Source organism: Ciconia boyciana, chromosome 3 (assembly GCF_034638445.1).
Source record: "Ciconia boyciana chromosome 3, ASM3463844v1, whole genome shotgun sequence".
NCBI lineage: Eukaryota > Metazoa > Chordata > Aves > Ciconiiformes > Ciconiidae > Ciconia > Ciconia boyciana.
In genome coordinates this window covers 7,062,351-7,079,858 of record NC_132936.1, presented here as the reverse complement: position 1 = coordinate 7,079,858, position 17,508 = coordinate 7,062,351, and the positions used below count along the sequence as shown (strand labels likewise).

Genomic DNA, 17,508 nt, shown 5'->3' with positions numbered 1-17,508 from the left:
TTCATGAAAAATGTAGAACACGTTAAGAATGCAATTTAAAGAACTATTCTATTTTCTTCAAGGATACAGGTAACATATCTTTAACAGCACAAAAGCCTAAGCTTCTAGGTCTTCAAATTTAGGGCTTCCCTGGCATGTTTTTATATCCTAGAAGTTTTCAAGTGCGTTACAAAACAGTTAATTTGAAAAAAAGCAAAGAAGAGCCACCTAAACTAACTCAGAAAACATGCAGCAGTGCAAAAACAACAGTCTGAAGTGTAAAGCAGGTGGAGACTGAAGGGTCCTCTGGCTGCTAAGAAAAATGCCAAGATCTTGTTGAAGAGATTGTAGTCAGGGATCCTCAGGCACAGGCATCCTGAAAAGAAATGGGAGCGTGGTACAGATCCTGAGTTCAAAAGAACCATATAAGAACAACAAGAAAAGTATCCTAGCCTAAATGAAATGCCTGTGGTAGAAGCAGAAGCAGAAGAGTATTCTCCAAAACGGTTTCTAAAGCAAATTTTGGTTCCTGCACAGTAAAAGAGGGTTTGGGCAGGATTTGCTCATACACCAGTAATTGAAAAGGTACTGATCATGCAGCAGCTGCCAGAAGATTTGTTAAGTGGGGAGTAAGAGACAGATATCAGCATACAGAAAGGAAGTTTTTCCACAAAGGAAGTTTCTTTCTCTAGGACCCACAGAAAAGAAAGTTTTGCAGAAGCTTTCTGCTGTCTGCTAGCTTATTGACCCCAAATCTGTGTTAACCTATCTCAATCCTTCCACACAGGGAAAAAGAAAAAAGGAAATTTGTTTTGCTACATGTACAATTACACAGAAACAGAATGCAGCAAAGAGAAAAAGGTCACAGCATATTGCAAGTTTATTAACCACATTGGACAGAAAGTCAACAGTGCAACTATAAGACTGCACCTGATACCTGGTAAGAAAAAAGTTACTATTTAAAGCTGTTAAACAGGAAATCCCAGTATCTGTTAAATCAGATGCCACAAATTTATCACTGGTGACAACTAACAGGAGTAGTTTTTGTTAGCCAAGAAATTTTGTCTCCTTTTTTGACACAAAATTTTTAAATACCGAGGAAAATATCGATTTTCCTGTAATTTTAAAAAATAAATAGACAAGATGTCTTGTCTTCACTGTATGAATCACGGTACCTACTGTTGAATCATGGTATCTGGCCAGATTTCACTCTCTTAGGCAATAAATATGCAGACACTTTATTTACTTTAATCAGCAGATATTTACTGATATGACTAACCCAATCAAAGCCAATTAACAAGACTCACTGTTCATCAAAAAGGTGTTGAGGCCTCACTATCAAGGTCTTAATGAATTTCCTATTAGTGCTACAGCAGCACTGAGTCCCTTAGCAGAATAAACTTGGTGTGAATTCCTCCTCACATAGTGGTCAATATAATCCCACTCCACCCCTATCTAACCCTCTAATCTAACAGACAGATCCTAAAACTTTGGGTATTGGTTTGTTGATTCGATTCAGTAGTCAAAAACAAGGGGCTTTATTCAATTTCCTTTTTAATTTCATGATTCCAAAAAATTGGGAATGCAAGACATATACACCCTGAAAGGTCATAACTAATGAAGAGAGCAAGCTGAAATCCTAACTAATGTAAAGGCCTCTCAACTTCAGGAGGTCACAGGTTTGATGGGGGTAAATTATTCATCTCTCTGCTTCTTAGTTTTCTACATCTATATCTTTTTCTCAATACAGATAAGGAAGTTTCCTGCTCAGACAGCCTTGGCATTGGAAGAGAAGGGGACATATTAATAAAGCCATGCTATGAGTTAACTGATCCACATGGTTTTACCCGAGGCAATAAAACTTTCAAGTGCTCCAACAAATCATGGAAGAATGAAAGCAATGACTGCCTGTCTGTACCAATAAACAACCTGTTGACTAGTGCCGAGGTAACATTTATGAGTTTTCTAGAGGTTGGGGTGGGGGCAGATAGGAGAGAGCAAAAATTTTTGTTGGGTGTTTTTTTCCTTAACATAATCTAAAATATATGAAGCATTACAAAATCAAATATTTAATTAAAACTATCTTTTAAAATATATAAAGAATGATTGGCTATATCTACACAAGTCAGTGAAAGAGGCTAGGTCCCCTTCTCTGGCCCAGAGGGCATGTGGCACTGCACGGCTAATATCCATACACACGAACGCTCTCTCCCCCAGACCAGGTGACCTTATTCATAGCGTCCAGTGGGGGCAGTTGCTGGCCTGGGGTGTTCCCTGAACCATGCTCAGGCATTGCCTCAGCGAGCGCTAGCTGGCACAAGCCCAAAGCATGCTACAGAGTGCGCCAACAACGATGCAGTAGGGACAACTCTGGGCCACTGCCCAACCTCAGACCCAGGCCCTGTTTAGCATGCCCTCTCAGCCACTACACTTCACAGGTAGGTGCTGGGCCTTGGTTTTTAGCCTAGGTATCCTATCCTAGTGCTCTTCACTTCTACAAACCATCCAGAGTCACCCTTCTCTCAGTAAGGTTAGATGAGAACAATTATCTTTCTTTCATCAAATATTTACTATGTTTATTTTAGTAAATTAGGCACAGCAAGGTACCAGGCAGAGGCATAGCTATGCAATTATGCATTTTCTTAACTTGCTAGATTGCTCCCTCATATGGTTTGGGCCCAGGCCAACTATTTTCTCCCCTGAAATTTCCAGGAGCAGTCTACAAGTTCCCACAGGCAAGAGACCACTCTCAATAGGCAGTTAGGATACCCTGTTGTGGAAGGTCAGAGAGTTGAACACTACCAGCATGTCTAGACTGACCCTGGCTCTGTTTATTTTACTAGGATGGGGTAGCCATTATGAAGGAGGATCAAGCTCCAGGCAAATTGCACACATGTAATGCACTGTTATCTTCTGTTCCAGTCCTTGGTCAACAGTCCTGAGGCAAGAGCAAACCTACCTACCTACCTTGCAGAGCTTAAGGAAACAACAGGAAAGGAGCAAAGCATAATAAACAGTTCCGCAAACCTAGGCGCAATCGTTACCATCCTGCATATGGTCTCCTCTATCCCAGCAGATGCAGATGAGCTCATTATTCAAGTAAGGTTTTGGTTTAAGTCTTACCTATACTTATCAAGCCCTTTGGCCCCTTTTGTCACAGAGGATGACATTTTTCCTGAAAAAATTTCACAGTTAGTTAGGGTCAGAAACAGGAAAGTATTATGGGAATAAGATGAAATGACAGCAAAGATACAGAAGAGTTTATGAAAAGTCAAAATAATGAAGACAAGGAGCCTGTGCATGAAAGAGAGACTGCTGTATGCTTAGCAACTAGAAATCTTCTAGGGACCCATAATGTCTCTAGCATTCTAAGTTACAGGAAAAGACAGGGAATGATGGATGAAAAATTGGACATGAGCGAGCAGTGTGCACTTGCAGCTCAGAAAGCCAATCGTAACCTGGGCTGCATAACAAGAAGCATGGCCAGCAGGTCGAGGGAGGTGATTCTGCCCCTCTGCTCTGTTCTGGTGAGATCCCACCTGCAGTACTGCGTCCAGCTCTGGGGTCCCCAGCACAAGAAAGACATGGACCTGCTGAAGCAGGTCCAGAGGAGGGCCGTGAAAATGGTCAGAGGGCTGGAACACCTCTCCTATGAAGGAAAGGCTGAGAGAGTTGGGGTTGTTCAGCCTGCAGAAGAGAAGGCTCTGAGGAGACCTTATTGTGGCCTTTCAATGCTTAAAGAGGGCTTATAAGAAAGACAGAGAAAGACTTTTTTACCAGAACCTATAGTGACAGGACAAGGGGCAACTGTTTTAAATTGAAAGATGGTAGATTTAGATTGGACATAAGGAAGAAATTTTTTACAATGAGGGTGATGAGACACTGGAACAGGTTGCCCAGAGTTGTGAATGGACCATCATTGGAAGTGTTCAAGGTCAGGCTGGATGTCTCTGCCCATGGCAGGGGGGTTGGACTAGATGATCTTTAAAGGTCAAAACCATTCTGTGATTCTATGAGTAGGAGCAGAAATAGAAAAAAGGGTTGAAATAAGGATAGGGATCAAACAAGGAAAATCAGTTAGATGTTACAACAAATGGATGGAAAAACATATCCTTGAAATACTTGGAAACCTTGATTGTGAAGTACAGAGGAAAAGCACTGCTCTTCTGAGCAGAAAAGTGCAAACAGACTTGATGTTTTGTAGCTGGAGAACCCTACATGAGAGAGAGCGAGAAATCAAAGATAGCACAAAGGCTGAGAAAGAAGGGAAAGAAGGCTGGAGAATAAAAAATACTAAGTAATATGTAAAAAAAAGCCACGCAGCTCCACTTCTGGAAACCTTAACTTGAAAATAGAGCATGCAGAGGGTTAACAGCTGAAGGTTTCACATGGATTGAGCAAAATAAGAAAATGCTGGGCTTTTTCAAAAGGCAATTCTAGGACCACTCAGAAATTCCCATCAGAAACAACAATGATTTGTATGGGATCTCAGTAACAGCATTATTCTGTTGTTTCAGAATTTCCTCTCCACAGTGAATTTTATTGTTGCTGATTCCACAACTAAAGCTTGGGAAGAGCTGAATCAAGAGGAGACACTCAAAAGTTCTTTGTTACTGTCTTCAGTAGAAAATTTTTCCCTGAACCTCCAACCAGTTAATAATACCATTCCTACTGTCTCTGCACACACCCTTCAGCTACAAGGTATAGTTGTCACAGAAAATAGCACCACAGATTATAATAAGACCTTCCGCAGTACAGAAAACCTCACAGTTAGTGTGCTCATTGGTGAAACTGCAATTCAGAATCTACCCCAAGGTTCAACCATTGTCAGTGTGATGTACTCAACACTTGGACATATTTTGCCCCAGAATGGACCCAAGTATGTGAACGGCTTACTGATAACAACTGTGAGCAGCAACAGAAGGCACAATTTCAATATTAGTATGACCTTTGCAAAGAAAAACTCATCTCTAACGATGCCCCAGTGTGTCTTTTGGAACTTCAAACTCGACAAAAACAGAGGGGGCTGGGATCCTCATGGTTGCACACCCACAGAGGTAGAAAATAATGTCATTTGCTCCTGCAATCACTTGACAGCATTCTCCATTCTGATGTCACCTGATAAATCCTCCCAGGTAAACGTTGAAGATTACATTACCTACATTGGCCTGGCCATTTCAATCTTGAGTTTGGTGGCCTGCATTATAATTGAATCCTTAGTCTGGAAATATGTGACAAACAACACAACCTCCTATATGCGCCATGTCTGTATATTCAACATAGCTACATCACTGCTGATTGCTGACATGTGGTTCATTGTCACTGCCTCCATCAATGACCAAAACCAACAGATGAGCAGAGGTATCTGTTTTGTGGCCACCTTCTTCATCCACTTATTCTACCTGTGTGCCTTTTTCTGGATGCTCAGCCTGGGCCTCATTCTTTTCTACAGACTGGTCTTCATCTTACATAACACAAGCAAGACCGCTCAGAAAGCAGTGGCATTCTGTCTGGGATATGGGTGCCCCTTTGTCATTGCAGTCATCACCATCGCTGTCACACTCCCAAGGAACAATTACACCAGAAGGGATGTCTGCTGGCTCAACTGGAATGACAGCAAAGCTCTCTTGGCCTTTGTCATACCTGCCCTGATCATTGTGGCCATGAATTTGTTCATCACCGCAGTTGTTATAATAAAAATACTGAGGCCAGCTGTCGGGGATAGGTCAAACAGGCAGGAGAGGAACTCTTTGTTTCAAATTGGCAAAAGTGTGGCCATCTTGACACCACTGTTAGGCCTCACCTGGGGATTTGGCCTTGCCACTGTCATCAAAAACAGCCATCGAGCTTTCCACATCCTCTTTGCTCTGCTCAATGGTTTGCAGGTGAGTTACACATATGTATGGTTTTGTTTCCTCTATGCCATTTAACATGTAGTGACATTCTTGCAGTGCTGTGCTTGGAGGGGGAATAAAAACAGCTTGGGAAAGCTCAGGGCTGCCTTACACATCCTTATTCCCAAAGGGCTCTTTGGGAAACCCATTCCAGGAATTCAGCAGTATTTTGCATTCTCAGCTGCCTTAAAAGATGTGCCTTATAGATAAAGCTGACATAAAGATAACTTCCAACTTTGCCAGTAGCTTTGGTAAGAACTTAATTCCTGAAGATCAGGAAAATAGCCCTATTATGTTCAGGTGGGCAAGCTTCAGCATATCTGGTCTCATTTAAAGTGCATCTGGAGGCATTATATTATGCTCTTGTGGGTTCAAGTAATGGGGGAGTATAAACAACATGAAAGCCACCAAGGACAGCTGAGTAGTACTAATAATAGAGAGGAGAACTGACCAAAATACACATGATTGAGAGTTTTCAGTTAGTATGATTTTTACAACAACATATTTAGGTGGCCAGTAGGATCCCAATACAACAGGATTTCTTAAGGACACAATAGTTATGTATACTCTGTCTCTTAAGAATGGCCTCAAAATTGTATGCTTCAGACCAAACTCACTTGCCTTTTATATTGTGAGCCTGCTAGCTTATCTGGGGAGCATAAGCAGAGCATGTCTTCCATACACAAAGGTCCCTTCTTCCAAATACGTTTAGTGCTAGCAAACTATCTGTGTCACTTTTGTAGACCAGATATACACACAGTTTAAGGAGGGCAGGCCTGGAGAACTCCCACTGCATCAGCAGTCCTTTATGTGAGATGCAGTTAGAAAAATACCCTCTATCAAAGAGTTTGGAGTTTAAATAGTCAACATGGACAATGTTTGAGATAATTATGAGGTACTGCAATTAAAAGGTTGGTGTCACCAAACTGCATGTAATTATCTGTCTCCTAGGGATTATTCATTTTGGTGTTTGGGACTCTCTGGGACAAGAAGGTAAGAATTCAAACTATTTCCTATATTTTGTGAAAATACTGTTGGAATTTGAACAAAATTGCTGTATTTACTGATTGATTTTTTTTTTTTTAACAAATAGATACAAGAAGCCCTGCTGAAGAGGAATTCAATGTCCAAATGGAGTTCGCAGCAAACAAAGGTTAGATCCTTGACCTAAGAATGTATTTCAGAGTTACTGCTGAATAGTCTAACATTCTCCAAGTGTCTTTTAAGTCAAATGCACTTCATATTCTGAATTATTTATTAGAACTAGTCAGAGAAAGAGAAGACACTAACAATATAAATATGAATATATCCCCTTTTTCAAAGTTCATTATTTCACTTAGAATTGGTAAAAAATTAGGTTGGTGGACATTTGTTCTAAATTTCACAAGAAATAAACCACAAAATGTAACTGAAACCTTAAGTTAGAAAATTTCAGTGGCACCATTATTCATTCACAACTTAAGAGAAATGCAAAGGGAACTTCTTGGGGAAGATGCCCTTCAGCTATGAGCAGGAAAGGATGGAGATACTGTGACTTGAACTCATGAGACAAGGAGACAGGTTAGCCTCCCTTTATGCTGGGAACAGAAAATGGGAAGAAGTATGAATCTTTTGTCAAAATCATGTCTATGTGTTGCAAAGACTCAGATTTCAACGAGCAAAAGATAGAACATAAATGAATGTGGTTCTGGAACCAAGTGTCCTGGAACACTTCCAGAACAGGAGAGACTTGAGTTCCATACCCAGCAAATACCTGCATTTAAGCCAAAACATTCAGTGCCTAAAAAAATAAAAAGAAATAATACATTGCAAACAGGGACTGGATTCTTCAGGAAGATCCTGGAAGGTTTCTCTTCCATCTGCAGAGACCTCCTCTGGCCCAATGACCCTTGCACTCCCCCCTGCATTGAAGCACAGCTTGAATGGGCATCTGGAAATGCCTCTGCTCAGGATAGGCATTCACATTAAAGGGGAAAAACAGTTCCACTTCCATCTTTAGAAGAAAAAAATAAAGCTTGCACAGTGCCTCAGGAAAATGACTACTGAGGAATACAATTAGGACAGAAACATGGGCAGTGTTCCTTCTGAACAGAGACGTCACAGAATCATGGAACAGTTGAGGTTGGAAGGAACATCCAAAGATCATCTAGTCCAAACCCACTGCTCAAAGCAAGGTAAACTAGAATAGGTTGCTTAGGACACTGTCCCATCAGGTTTTCAGTATCTCTAAAGCTGGAGAATCCACTAACTCTTTGGACAAAAAGCTGTGGTCTTTTGCCACCCTCACCATAAAAAAAACCCTTTTTATTATGATGAAATGGAATTTCTTCCATTTCAATTTGTGCTCCAGAGATCAAGACTCTGAAAAAAAAATGCTCAGTGGCTGTTTGAAAAGGGTAAAACAGGGCTCAGCTGCTGTAAGCTACTGGGCAGCCATGCAGCTAGACTGTCTTGTGCCAGCCACGTATCTGCTCCCTTCACACCTTCTAATCTTTAGCAGCTCCTGGTTCCTCTCTCCATGCGTCCTTCACCTCCACAGATCTCATGGCACCATAGGCCTTTCATCCAAAATGCCTAAAGGGAGGCAGAGCTATTTAAGCCACGGGAAAATGCTGGCAAGGGGACAAATGAGCTTAATTCAGTTCAAAAAAGATATAGCCCAATTGGAAAGATGCAGGGCAGAACAAGTACCAAAGAGGTGGGATGACTGCTGTGCTAGAACGACATAGCACAATTCAGCCTAGACAACTGATGGGGAATTGTAAAAGCAATGTATGCTGCTACGAGGCCATGGAGAAAATAAGCCATCCAGTTTGATAATTAAGGACCAGGCCTGACCCTAATGAGTGGCAGATTCAAAGCAAGCAAAGGAGATTTAGACCTCCTTGCTCCTGGACATTAGGGATATTTGACACTCTCCTAGGTTTTCTTATCGTTTCCTTCATTTTGTGGAAGCTTAATAGGCCATTAAGGGCTATTAAACACCAAGGCCTTGCCTCTGCCTCCAGAAGTCCCTGTACCTCTGACAGCCAGAGGTGGAAAGAACATTCTGAAGACCTGCTGCTACAAGCTTGCTTTGCTTCTGTAAAACCCTTCCCTAGGGCCTCTGCTGTGGCCCTCTTTGGATAAGAAGCAACGGGGCTAGAGGATCCTTGGATCCAACCAAGTGCAAATCTGCTTATGGCATTAAGCAACCAGTACTCATTAGAGAGGTTGGGGGAACAGCCTCTCAGTGTGAACAAAGGAGTAAAACCACAGAATTAACTGCTTTTACAAAGAGGCTTGACAAACCTCTAAAGCAGAATATAGGAGGCCAACACACAGGTGGGTATAGCCTCAGCGACCCAGGACTTGTCTTACAGCCTTAGGAGGGAGCCAAGAGCTGAGGCTATGGACTCATATTCACCTCACAAAGAACTCTGCTGGTTGAAGACGTCGTGGCTACAAGAGTTGTTTGTTATCCTTTTCGCGCTGATGCCAAAGGTGTGTTCATCTCTGCTTCTGCACAAGAGGGGCCACATTCCCAGACACAGAATACAGAAAAGTTTCAGCCAACAGGAATAAAATACCTCTATCTGGGATGGCTGCATGAGGATGGATAACTCTGTGTATTCTAACACAGAAATGCTTGTTTCATCTTACACTTCTGCATACATAATCCCACACCAAAGAAGCCACTCCAGGATGGGTAAGGGATTGAAGACATCAGAATCTAACCAGTGGCACTTGGGGTGGAAAAAGAAAATGGTGGTAAATGCTAGCATCACTCTTATATGACAGTAGAGCTTAGTTTTATATTGGTATCTGAACAGGGTTTATTCAGAAAAGCCTGTAGAGGTATTGCTAAAGAACTGGGAAGCAGACTTAAAAACCAGCATAATTGACACAGATGGGTACATAGCCTCTAAGGAATTAAGGAGTCCATTAAGGCTGGACTGCCAGCTCAGAGGAGCAGCATTGGCTCGAATCACTCCAGCTTCCACAAGAATCACAGAATTGCTGAAGTTGGAAAGTACCTCCAGAGGTCATCTAGTACCACCCTCCCACTCAGAGCATGGCCAGCTAGAGCTCAGGGCCGTGTCCAGTTGGATTTTGAGTAGCTCCAAGGATGGAGACTCCACGATCTGTCTGTGGAGCCTTTTCCTGTGTTTGACCACCCTCACAGTGAAAAAGTTTCTTCTTAAGTGGGATTTCCTGCATTTCTACTTGTTCCCACTGCCTCTTGTCCTTTCACTGGGCACAAATGAGAAAAGTCTGGCTCTGTCTTTACTCCTTTCCGGTCAGATGGCCCCCAGCATGTCCTGGTACCTGGGGTTGTTCCTGCCCAGGGACAGAAGGACTTCACATTTCCCTTTGCTGAACTTCCTGCCATCCCATTTCTCCAGCCTGTTGAGGTCCCTCTGAATGACAGCAGACTCATCTAATCTATCAGCCACTCCTTCCAGTTTTGTATTATCTGCAGATTTGGTGAGGGTGCACTTTTCCCATCATCTATATCATTAATGAAGATGTTAAAACAGTATTGGACTCAGCACTGACCTCTCTGCGTGTCCCCTCCAGCAATGTGCTGAAGGCCTGGGAGGAGGCAGCCTGTGATTAGCCAGGCAGAGCAGCACTGTAAGTTTTAAGTGCTCCAACCATCTGCCACATTCAGATCTTGTGTCAGGACAAGACAGAAAAGACGCAGTTTCTGCTTCACATTTTTTCATTTAGGATCCCCAGAATCATCCACCTGGATTTTTTTAACTGGTACTCCAAGTATTCCAGCATTTTCTGCAGGAGGATTACTCCTGGAAATCCAGGTCTGGGAACATTTCCTAATGCATTTTTAAAGTGCCATTCCTTCTTTCTGGCTTGAAAATGACATCTACTCAATGTGGTGCTATTCTGACTGTGGGAAGAACTCCTTTTTCCCAGGAAACTGGAAGGAAGGCAGGAATAACTGATAGAACTATCATTAAACATGTCAGTTTCTTCATTCCCTCCTGTACTGACACATCCAGCAGAATAAAGTGGAGAGAACAAGTTGTTAAGTCTTGGACCCCAATTCTGAATTCCTTTTCAGACAAAATCTCCTGGGCCAGACACTTCCAACTCCAGTTGACACTGTAGAAGCTGCCCCAGGGAGTGGGAATTGGTGTATTTCCTTGGCAGTTCTGCTGATAAGGAATAAATAAAGCAAGATCAAAGTCTTTGATCAAACTTTTTAGATGTGACTCATTTACCTTCTTTCTCTAACATTTTATGATATAGGTGACAGTGCACAAGACTGCCTAATTTCCCCCACCATGGTACAACCCAATGAATGGAGAGAAATTGAACAGAATAAGATGTGTTTTCCATACTTTTTTTTGACACATCTTTTGGAGGAATCCCATTAAATTCTCAAACCACTCCAGAACTAAAAAAGAAACTTCATTTCAGCAGCAAAAAGTTTATTCCTTCCCATCCAGACTGTAGAGAGTTGTGTTCCAATGCCCTCTAGTGTGTCAAGTTAAATTTGCCTCTGATTATCTCAGGCTATTGGCTTTCAACGACCATCCACTAGCATATAAATCTTAGTTTTTCTGGCTATCTTAATGGATATACTCCCTCAGATAAGGGACCAGAACTCTGTACTATCTGATATGACAGACTCTGGAGCCTAAGCCATGTTCCCTGGCCAACAGTTGGAGACAGGCCATTTGTGTCCTGTAGTTTCTTTTAAAGTTGATTTCCTTTATCGCCATCATGAACATGCAAATGGGTGAACTTGATGCCTCACAAACATCTAACTTGCCCCTCTGTAGATTGCCTGCTTGTACTACTGAACAACATTTTATTGTAAACTTTTTTTTCCCCCTCAATGTGGCTACAAATAAAGTTCTAGGCTTTTGACAAAAAGCAATTTTCTCTCTTACAGTCATCCTCCCTGATCCTGGTGACACCAATGCTTGCTATGAGCTACCCATTTTCAAGAACCTTTAACAACTTATGTGGGAAAACAGGTATGTGACAATAGATCTCTCCTACTGAAGCACAAACAAGGTTTTTGCCTGCGTTCTCACTCTCAGGGTCTGTCTGTCCTGATAGCTATCAATCTATTTGTCTATCCATCCATCCATAGATGATGTTTCATCTTCTACAAAGGAACTGCAATAAGTCCTTGGAATCCCTAGCATAATTGCTCATGATTGTATCATAATGCCAGCAGCATAATTGTCTAACACTAAAACAAGTATTGGATGGTGGCATGTTTCACCAATTCTAAAACCCACTAACTGAACTTTGTTTTGAGCTTAATGATATCATGGCACAGTGCTCCTCAGTTCATCTACTGTTTGGGCACTCTTCACTACCTTGGAGTTGTATCTCTTCAAAGGTCCTCTGGCAGTCATTTTATGGATGCCACCATTTCAGTTATGCCTTTAGTTTGCAAGAAGCATTGCTAAAATATGAGTAATTTCATTCCTAAACGTGTAATCTTTGCATCCAGCCATTGCTCAGAGAAGATGGTGACATTTGGTCAAAGTGGGATATGAAGGAGTTTAATGTAGGCAAGCAACTGCTTTTTAAGAGTCTGTTTATTAGTCAGATAATGGAACAAGAAGTTGGTCTCTGACTGTGTTACAGTAAGTTTACATGAGTACACTAGGCAGATACAGAAGTCTCCCACCACAAGAATGAGACTTGCCCACAACTGCCACAACTGCCCATGTTGCTGCTACCTGAAACTCCCATATTATTAGCACTCTCTTCCACACTCTGCTCTTGGGCTCTGTGCACCTGGGTCTTAGTTTAGAGCCTTGTGGTAACAAGAGGGAGGGAGCTGGGATTCATCTCAAGAGCATGTTTAGATTGGATATTAGGAAAAATTTCTTCACCGAAAGGGTTGTCAAGCATTGGAACAGGCCACCCAGGGAAGTGGTTGAGTCACCATCCCTGGAGGTATTTAAAAGACATGTAGATGTGGTGTTTAGGGACATGGTTTAGTGGTGGACTTGGCAGTGCTACATTAACGGTTGGACTTGATGATCTTAAAGGTCTTTTCCAACCTAAATGATTCTATGATTCTGTGTGTTCTAGATGCATCTCCATGCTCAAGGAGGACCACTAAGTGCCTCCATTTGTGTGAGTAAATTACTACGCTATGGCATGATTGTCAGTTCAAGCTGACATATCTGGCTGTGTCACCAAACACATTGACTTCTGTGGTTGCTGGCATTGCTGTAATCCAGCTAGTATCAGGGCAGCAGACCAAGTCAAAGCCACCTGGGTCATCAGGACAGATCTAACTGTCCTTACTTTGCAGTGCCAACATATCCCAGGCTATCTGTCCTTATGTCTAACCACTCTGCTTTGTTTTGCAGGAAAATACAGAGTATCTTCTTCAGAGCCATCCAGCTCTTCCTCTGAAAACACTTCCAAGTCATATTCTTTGCTTAACTGAGCCACTGCAAATGCTAAATCATGTAACTCTGAAAGGACCTCTGCTCTTTCCAAGACACACAGAAAAAGCACCTGTGAGTCATCAAGAAGTGGACAGCTTCACTTTCACTGAACTGTGCCTTGGTGCATTCTTCTGGAATAATAATTTCTGGTTAATGTGTAAGGCAGGGAAGCTTTGAGAGGTGGAATTTTACAGGGGCTGCCAACCCCAGAAGAGATGACAAGGTGTTTCAAACTTGGAAGGATTTGAAGGCCTTCATGTGCTGGTAAAGACATTGGGAGTGAAGAATTCTCAGCCTTTAAGAGGGGGCTTAGCACTATGCAATACTGAGCCATGAACTGCAGTGCTATATACAGCTGTTGTCCAGCGGTTTTAGTATTTCCCCTACCAACTCTCTGAATGATTCCAAAGGCCTGTGTAGATACACAAGTACCTCACAGCTTCTCTCCTGCCCTCGTATTAGAGTCTGGAAAGGCCATAGGGTATAGTGCTCTCCACTTTCTATTTGAGACTTTCTGGAACCAAAGATCCACAACTGAAAGGTCTATTTCAGATCTTCACTTTTGACTTAGATAAAATGAAGCCCATGATGATTCCAGTGTGGTCTTCTTTTTTGAAGAAAAGAAAGCTTTATATCCTTAACTATAATTGTCCTTCCCTTGATATGTAATGTGGTAAGACAGAGATGGTTGCTGCCCTCTACCACAGAGGGGACTGCATTTATTTAATGCATAGTACTGTTAAATATGCAAGGAGTCTCTTGTGTAAAGTCTGTATGTCTGGGTCTCCTCTCAGAGGAGAATCACACTTGGAGGGCTCAGAGAGTCAACTCTGCACTGAATATAAACCACCATGTGCCAGGCAGGATGAAAGGTTTTGTATAAATTATTGCTCTCAAACTACATTTGTGGAATCAGTTATTTCCAAGCCTGTATACCTTTAAAGGCAGGACTCCTGTCTTAAGCAGAGGGCTATGAGAGAGCCTGCAAAGTATTTATAGCACACACAAATGTTACAAAACTTAATGTAAAATACGATAGATGGAATCATGAAGATTTAGATTTGAGGCCAATATCAAATACTGCTGTCAGGTGCTACAGCCCCATTTGGTTATTGGGGAATCAGGCCTATGCTTACCAGTGGTGAACCTGTTCCCAGGACTTTGGGATGAACCAGAATGGGAAACAGTTGCCTACAGTTATAGGCATGTGTGACGGTTTGGTATGGGCCAGCGGTGATGACTGAAGACAATAAACAAGCATCAATCAAATGTATTACTTATATTGAAAGCAATTTCTTTTTGCTTGAAGATGTAGATATAATACTAGAACTAGAACACAGAGATTAATAAATATTTGAAAATCCAGAATCTCTTTGAACTGCATGGCCAGTGGAAACTTGAAAATCAGACCTTCGCAAATTATTCCAACCAAAATTTGCCTTTGGACAGCCATTTGGTCTAACCCACTCTGGAAGTAGCTTGTGCAGTAATGACCTGCTGCAGAACCATCCACTCCCACCAAGTTAGAATAGGCTTTATGTAAACTGTAAAGTACGAGTCCCTGCAGACAGCACAGTCCCACCACACCTTATCTCTGCAGACATTTCACCTCTGAGGTTTCACCACACCTCCCAGTTTAGCATGGGCCTCGACTGTATGTGAATGAGAAATCAGGATGTGATCCTGAGCTGTCTGGCACTGAAGGGCCGTTTTTGGGTGGATCTTCAAAGGCAAGGTCCTTGCCAGTGTTACAAAAGCCATGACAGTTTATGAAAGAGAAGCAGCTAAGAAATTAACTGTGCCAGTCTTAAAGGCTTGGGGCCAAGACTTCACTTGTATTTATATACGGATCAAGATAAAAGGGGAGAGAAGAAAAGGTGGAAGGGAGTGCTGAATGGAGGAAGAATTGGAAACATGTGGCAGCAACCACCCTATACCCCTCCTACCCACTCTCAGGAGCAAGAACCAGGTCTTTGGCACAGGCAAAGTGGGCAGTGGGCTCACCAACAGCTTGCTCCCCTCAGGAGTCTGGCATTTTGGTCAGCTGGCTATTTGTGGTCATCTGGCCCAATCCTTTATCCTGACTTCCCTTTGTGCTGATCAAAGCCCAGATCCCTCCATTCACACCCGTTCCTGAAGTGAGGGCTGTCACAGGGCTTGTTTCCTGATGATTGCTGTCACTCATGTACCTCCCCCTGCTTAAACTACATTGCAAAAAAACCTCCCAGGTTCACCTGATCTCTGGAAAGGGTGGGATCTCTCCCTTACCCACCTTTTACAGCAATGGATGAAGAACAGTCACTGCCTTGACACCCTCCTCTGATTTATTCCAGCTCAAGAAAAATAGTAAAGGAGGCAATTGTGACATACAGGTCTCTGAAGCACAGACCTGCCTTCTCTCACACTCCTTGCTTAGAGTATTTGGGTTGTGATAGTTGCTGAACAACTCTTAGACGTGCTCAAGCCCAGATTTCACTCTTCATTCCTTAAAGACTTCGGGAACCTTCGATATGAACAATGCAAAGAGCCCAGGACCATTTTATCCATACTACAGTGGCCAGTGAAAATCAATGTGCCCCAGAACTGGGGTTTACAGGTGTGCAGTTCTGATACCTTTTCTTTGGACCATGAAGCCAATTATGCTCTCATCTCTGATGTTTTCACAGCTCAGCAGTCTGGCCAGCATGTTTACTTCTTACACTGCCCCAGGAAACATGTTCAGGAAACATCTGCATTTTGGAAAAGTCAAGTTAGGCAAGAATAAAAAGTCGCCCCCCCCCCCCATGTACAAAGTGCCAAGTATGTAAGGTACGTCCAACTGCACGTTACCTTGTAGCACCTGTGACCTCAGGTGGATTCATTAATCCCATGAGCAGAAGAAATGAGGTTCACTTCTTACAGGCTTATGTCCTATACCCTCCAACGCTCTTCCCTTTCCAATCATCCAAGTTTCCATGGTCTTCCTCACATACCCATTCCTCACATATCTCTGCCCCCCAAGATTAGGGCCTCCCTAAACCTCCCCCCCATACTCACAGTGCTTTCTGCTGATGTAACCTCCCTCACCCACCCTGCTGCCAGCAGCTGGTAGGAAACTGGATGTGCTGCGGGGAGGGCAGAGCCACAGAGGTCATGAAGGTCTGGCTGTGGCTCGCCAGGGACTGGGACAGAACCATAGAATCGTTTAGGTTCGAAAAGACCTTCAAGATTAAGTCCAACTATTAACCTAGCACTGCCAAGTCCTAGGACTAACCTAGCACTAAACCATGTCCATCAGCACCACATCTACTTCTCTTTTAAATACCTCCAGGTATGGTGACTCAACCACTTCCCTGGGCAGCCTGTTCCAATGCTTGACAACCCTTTCAGTGAAGAAATTTTTCCTAATATCCCATCTAAACCTCCCCTGGCGCAACTCGAGGCCATTTCCTCTTGTCCTATCACTTGTTACCTGGGAGAAGAGACCGACACCCACCTCGCTACCACCTCCTTTCAAGCAGTTGTAGAGATGGTCACATTCTGCCCATCCCTCCCTCGGTGGCAGCTCTAACAAGCTCTACTAATCGTCAATACTTGTGAACTCACGAGAACTTCTCTGAGGCTTTTGGTCCTCAACGACTAACACGATTCAATGCCGTTGAGAAGACATGGGGCTGACAGGCAGATTCACACACAGATCATGTAATTTCCTTAGTACTTTCCTGTTAGAAAACCAGGGATAAAGCATACGATACAATCTACACCAAAGCTAGGATCCTTTCTTCCAGCTTACACTCTTTCCAAGTTCTTTTCAGCTTTTTCCTTGGGATAAGCAGTGCTAATCCTCCCACGGCCTTTTCTTGGATCACTCGTCCCGTTTTCCCGCCTCTTTGCAGGATAACGAACGGTGCACATCTCAGCACGTCAGCTTTTTTATCGGGCAGGAAGGAAGCTTTCCCCTCCGACCCACCCCGACGTCCCAGCGGTGCCGCTGAGCCCTCCGGCCGGGCTGCGTGCCCGCAGACCCTCAGGGTCCACGGGGCCCACGGGGCCCACGGGGTCCCCGGCCGCGGCCCCCACACGGCGGCGCCGCTCCCTCGCACGGCGGCGCCGCCGCAACCGCCAGCTGCGTCGCCTGGCAACGCCTGCCTCCGCGCATGCGCACCCGGAGGCTCCCCACCCCACCGGGCAGGTGGCCGCGGCAGCGGCACCGCCGCCCCCTCAGG

General features: G+C 43.4%; 1 protein-coding gene across 1 annotated transcript in view; it reads left to right on the top strand.

The window, feature by feature from the left end:
• The window catches only part of ADGRF5 (adhesion G protein-coupled receptor F5), a 37,524-nt gene extending 24,222 nt beyond the window's left edge, over window positions 1-13,302 (top strand). Inside the window, exons 14-21 of the mRNA XM_072855570.1 lie at window positions 767-919; window positions 1,730-1,926; window positions 2,902-3,078; window positions 4,497-5,864; window positions 6,825-6,866; window positions 6,967-7,026; window positions 11,776-11,860; window positions 13,223-13,302. Of these exons, the coding sequence (XP_072711671.1) occupies window positions 767-919; window positions 1,730-1,926; window positions 2,902-3,078; window positions 4,497-5,864; window positions 6,825-6,866; window positions 6,967-7,026; window positions 11,776-11,860; window positions 13,223-13,302 (2,162 nt within the window). The remainder of the gene's footprint in view (window positions 1-766; window positions 920-1,729; window positions 1,927-2,901; window positions 3,079-4,496; window positions 5,865-6,824; window positions 6,867-6,966; window positions 7,027-11,775; window positions 11,861-13,222) is intronic.
• The last annotated feature ends 4,206 nt before the right edge of the window (window positions 13,303-17,508 follow it).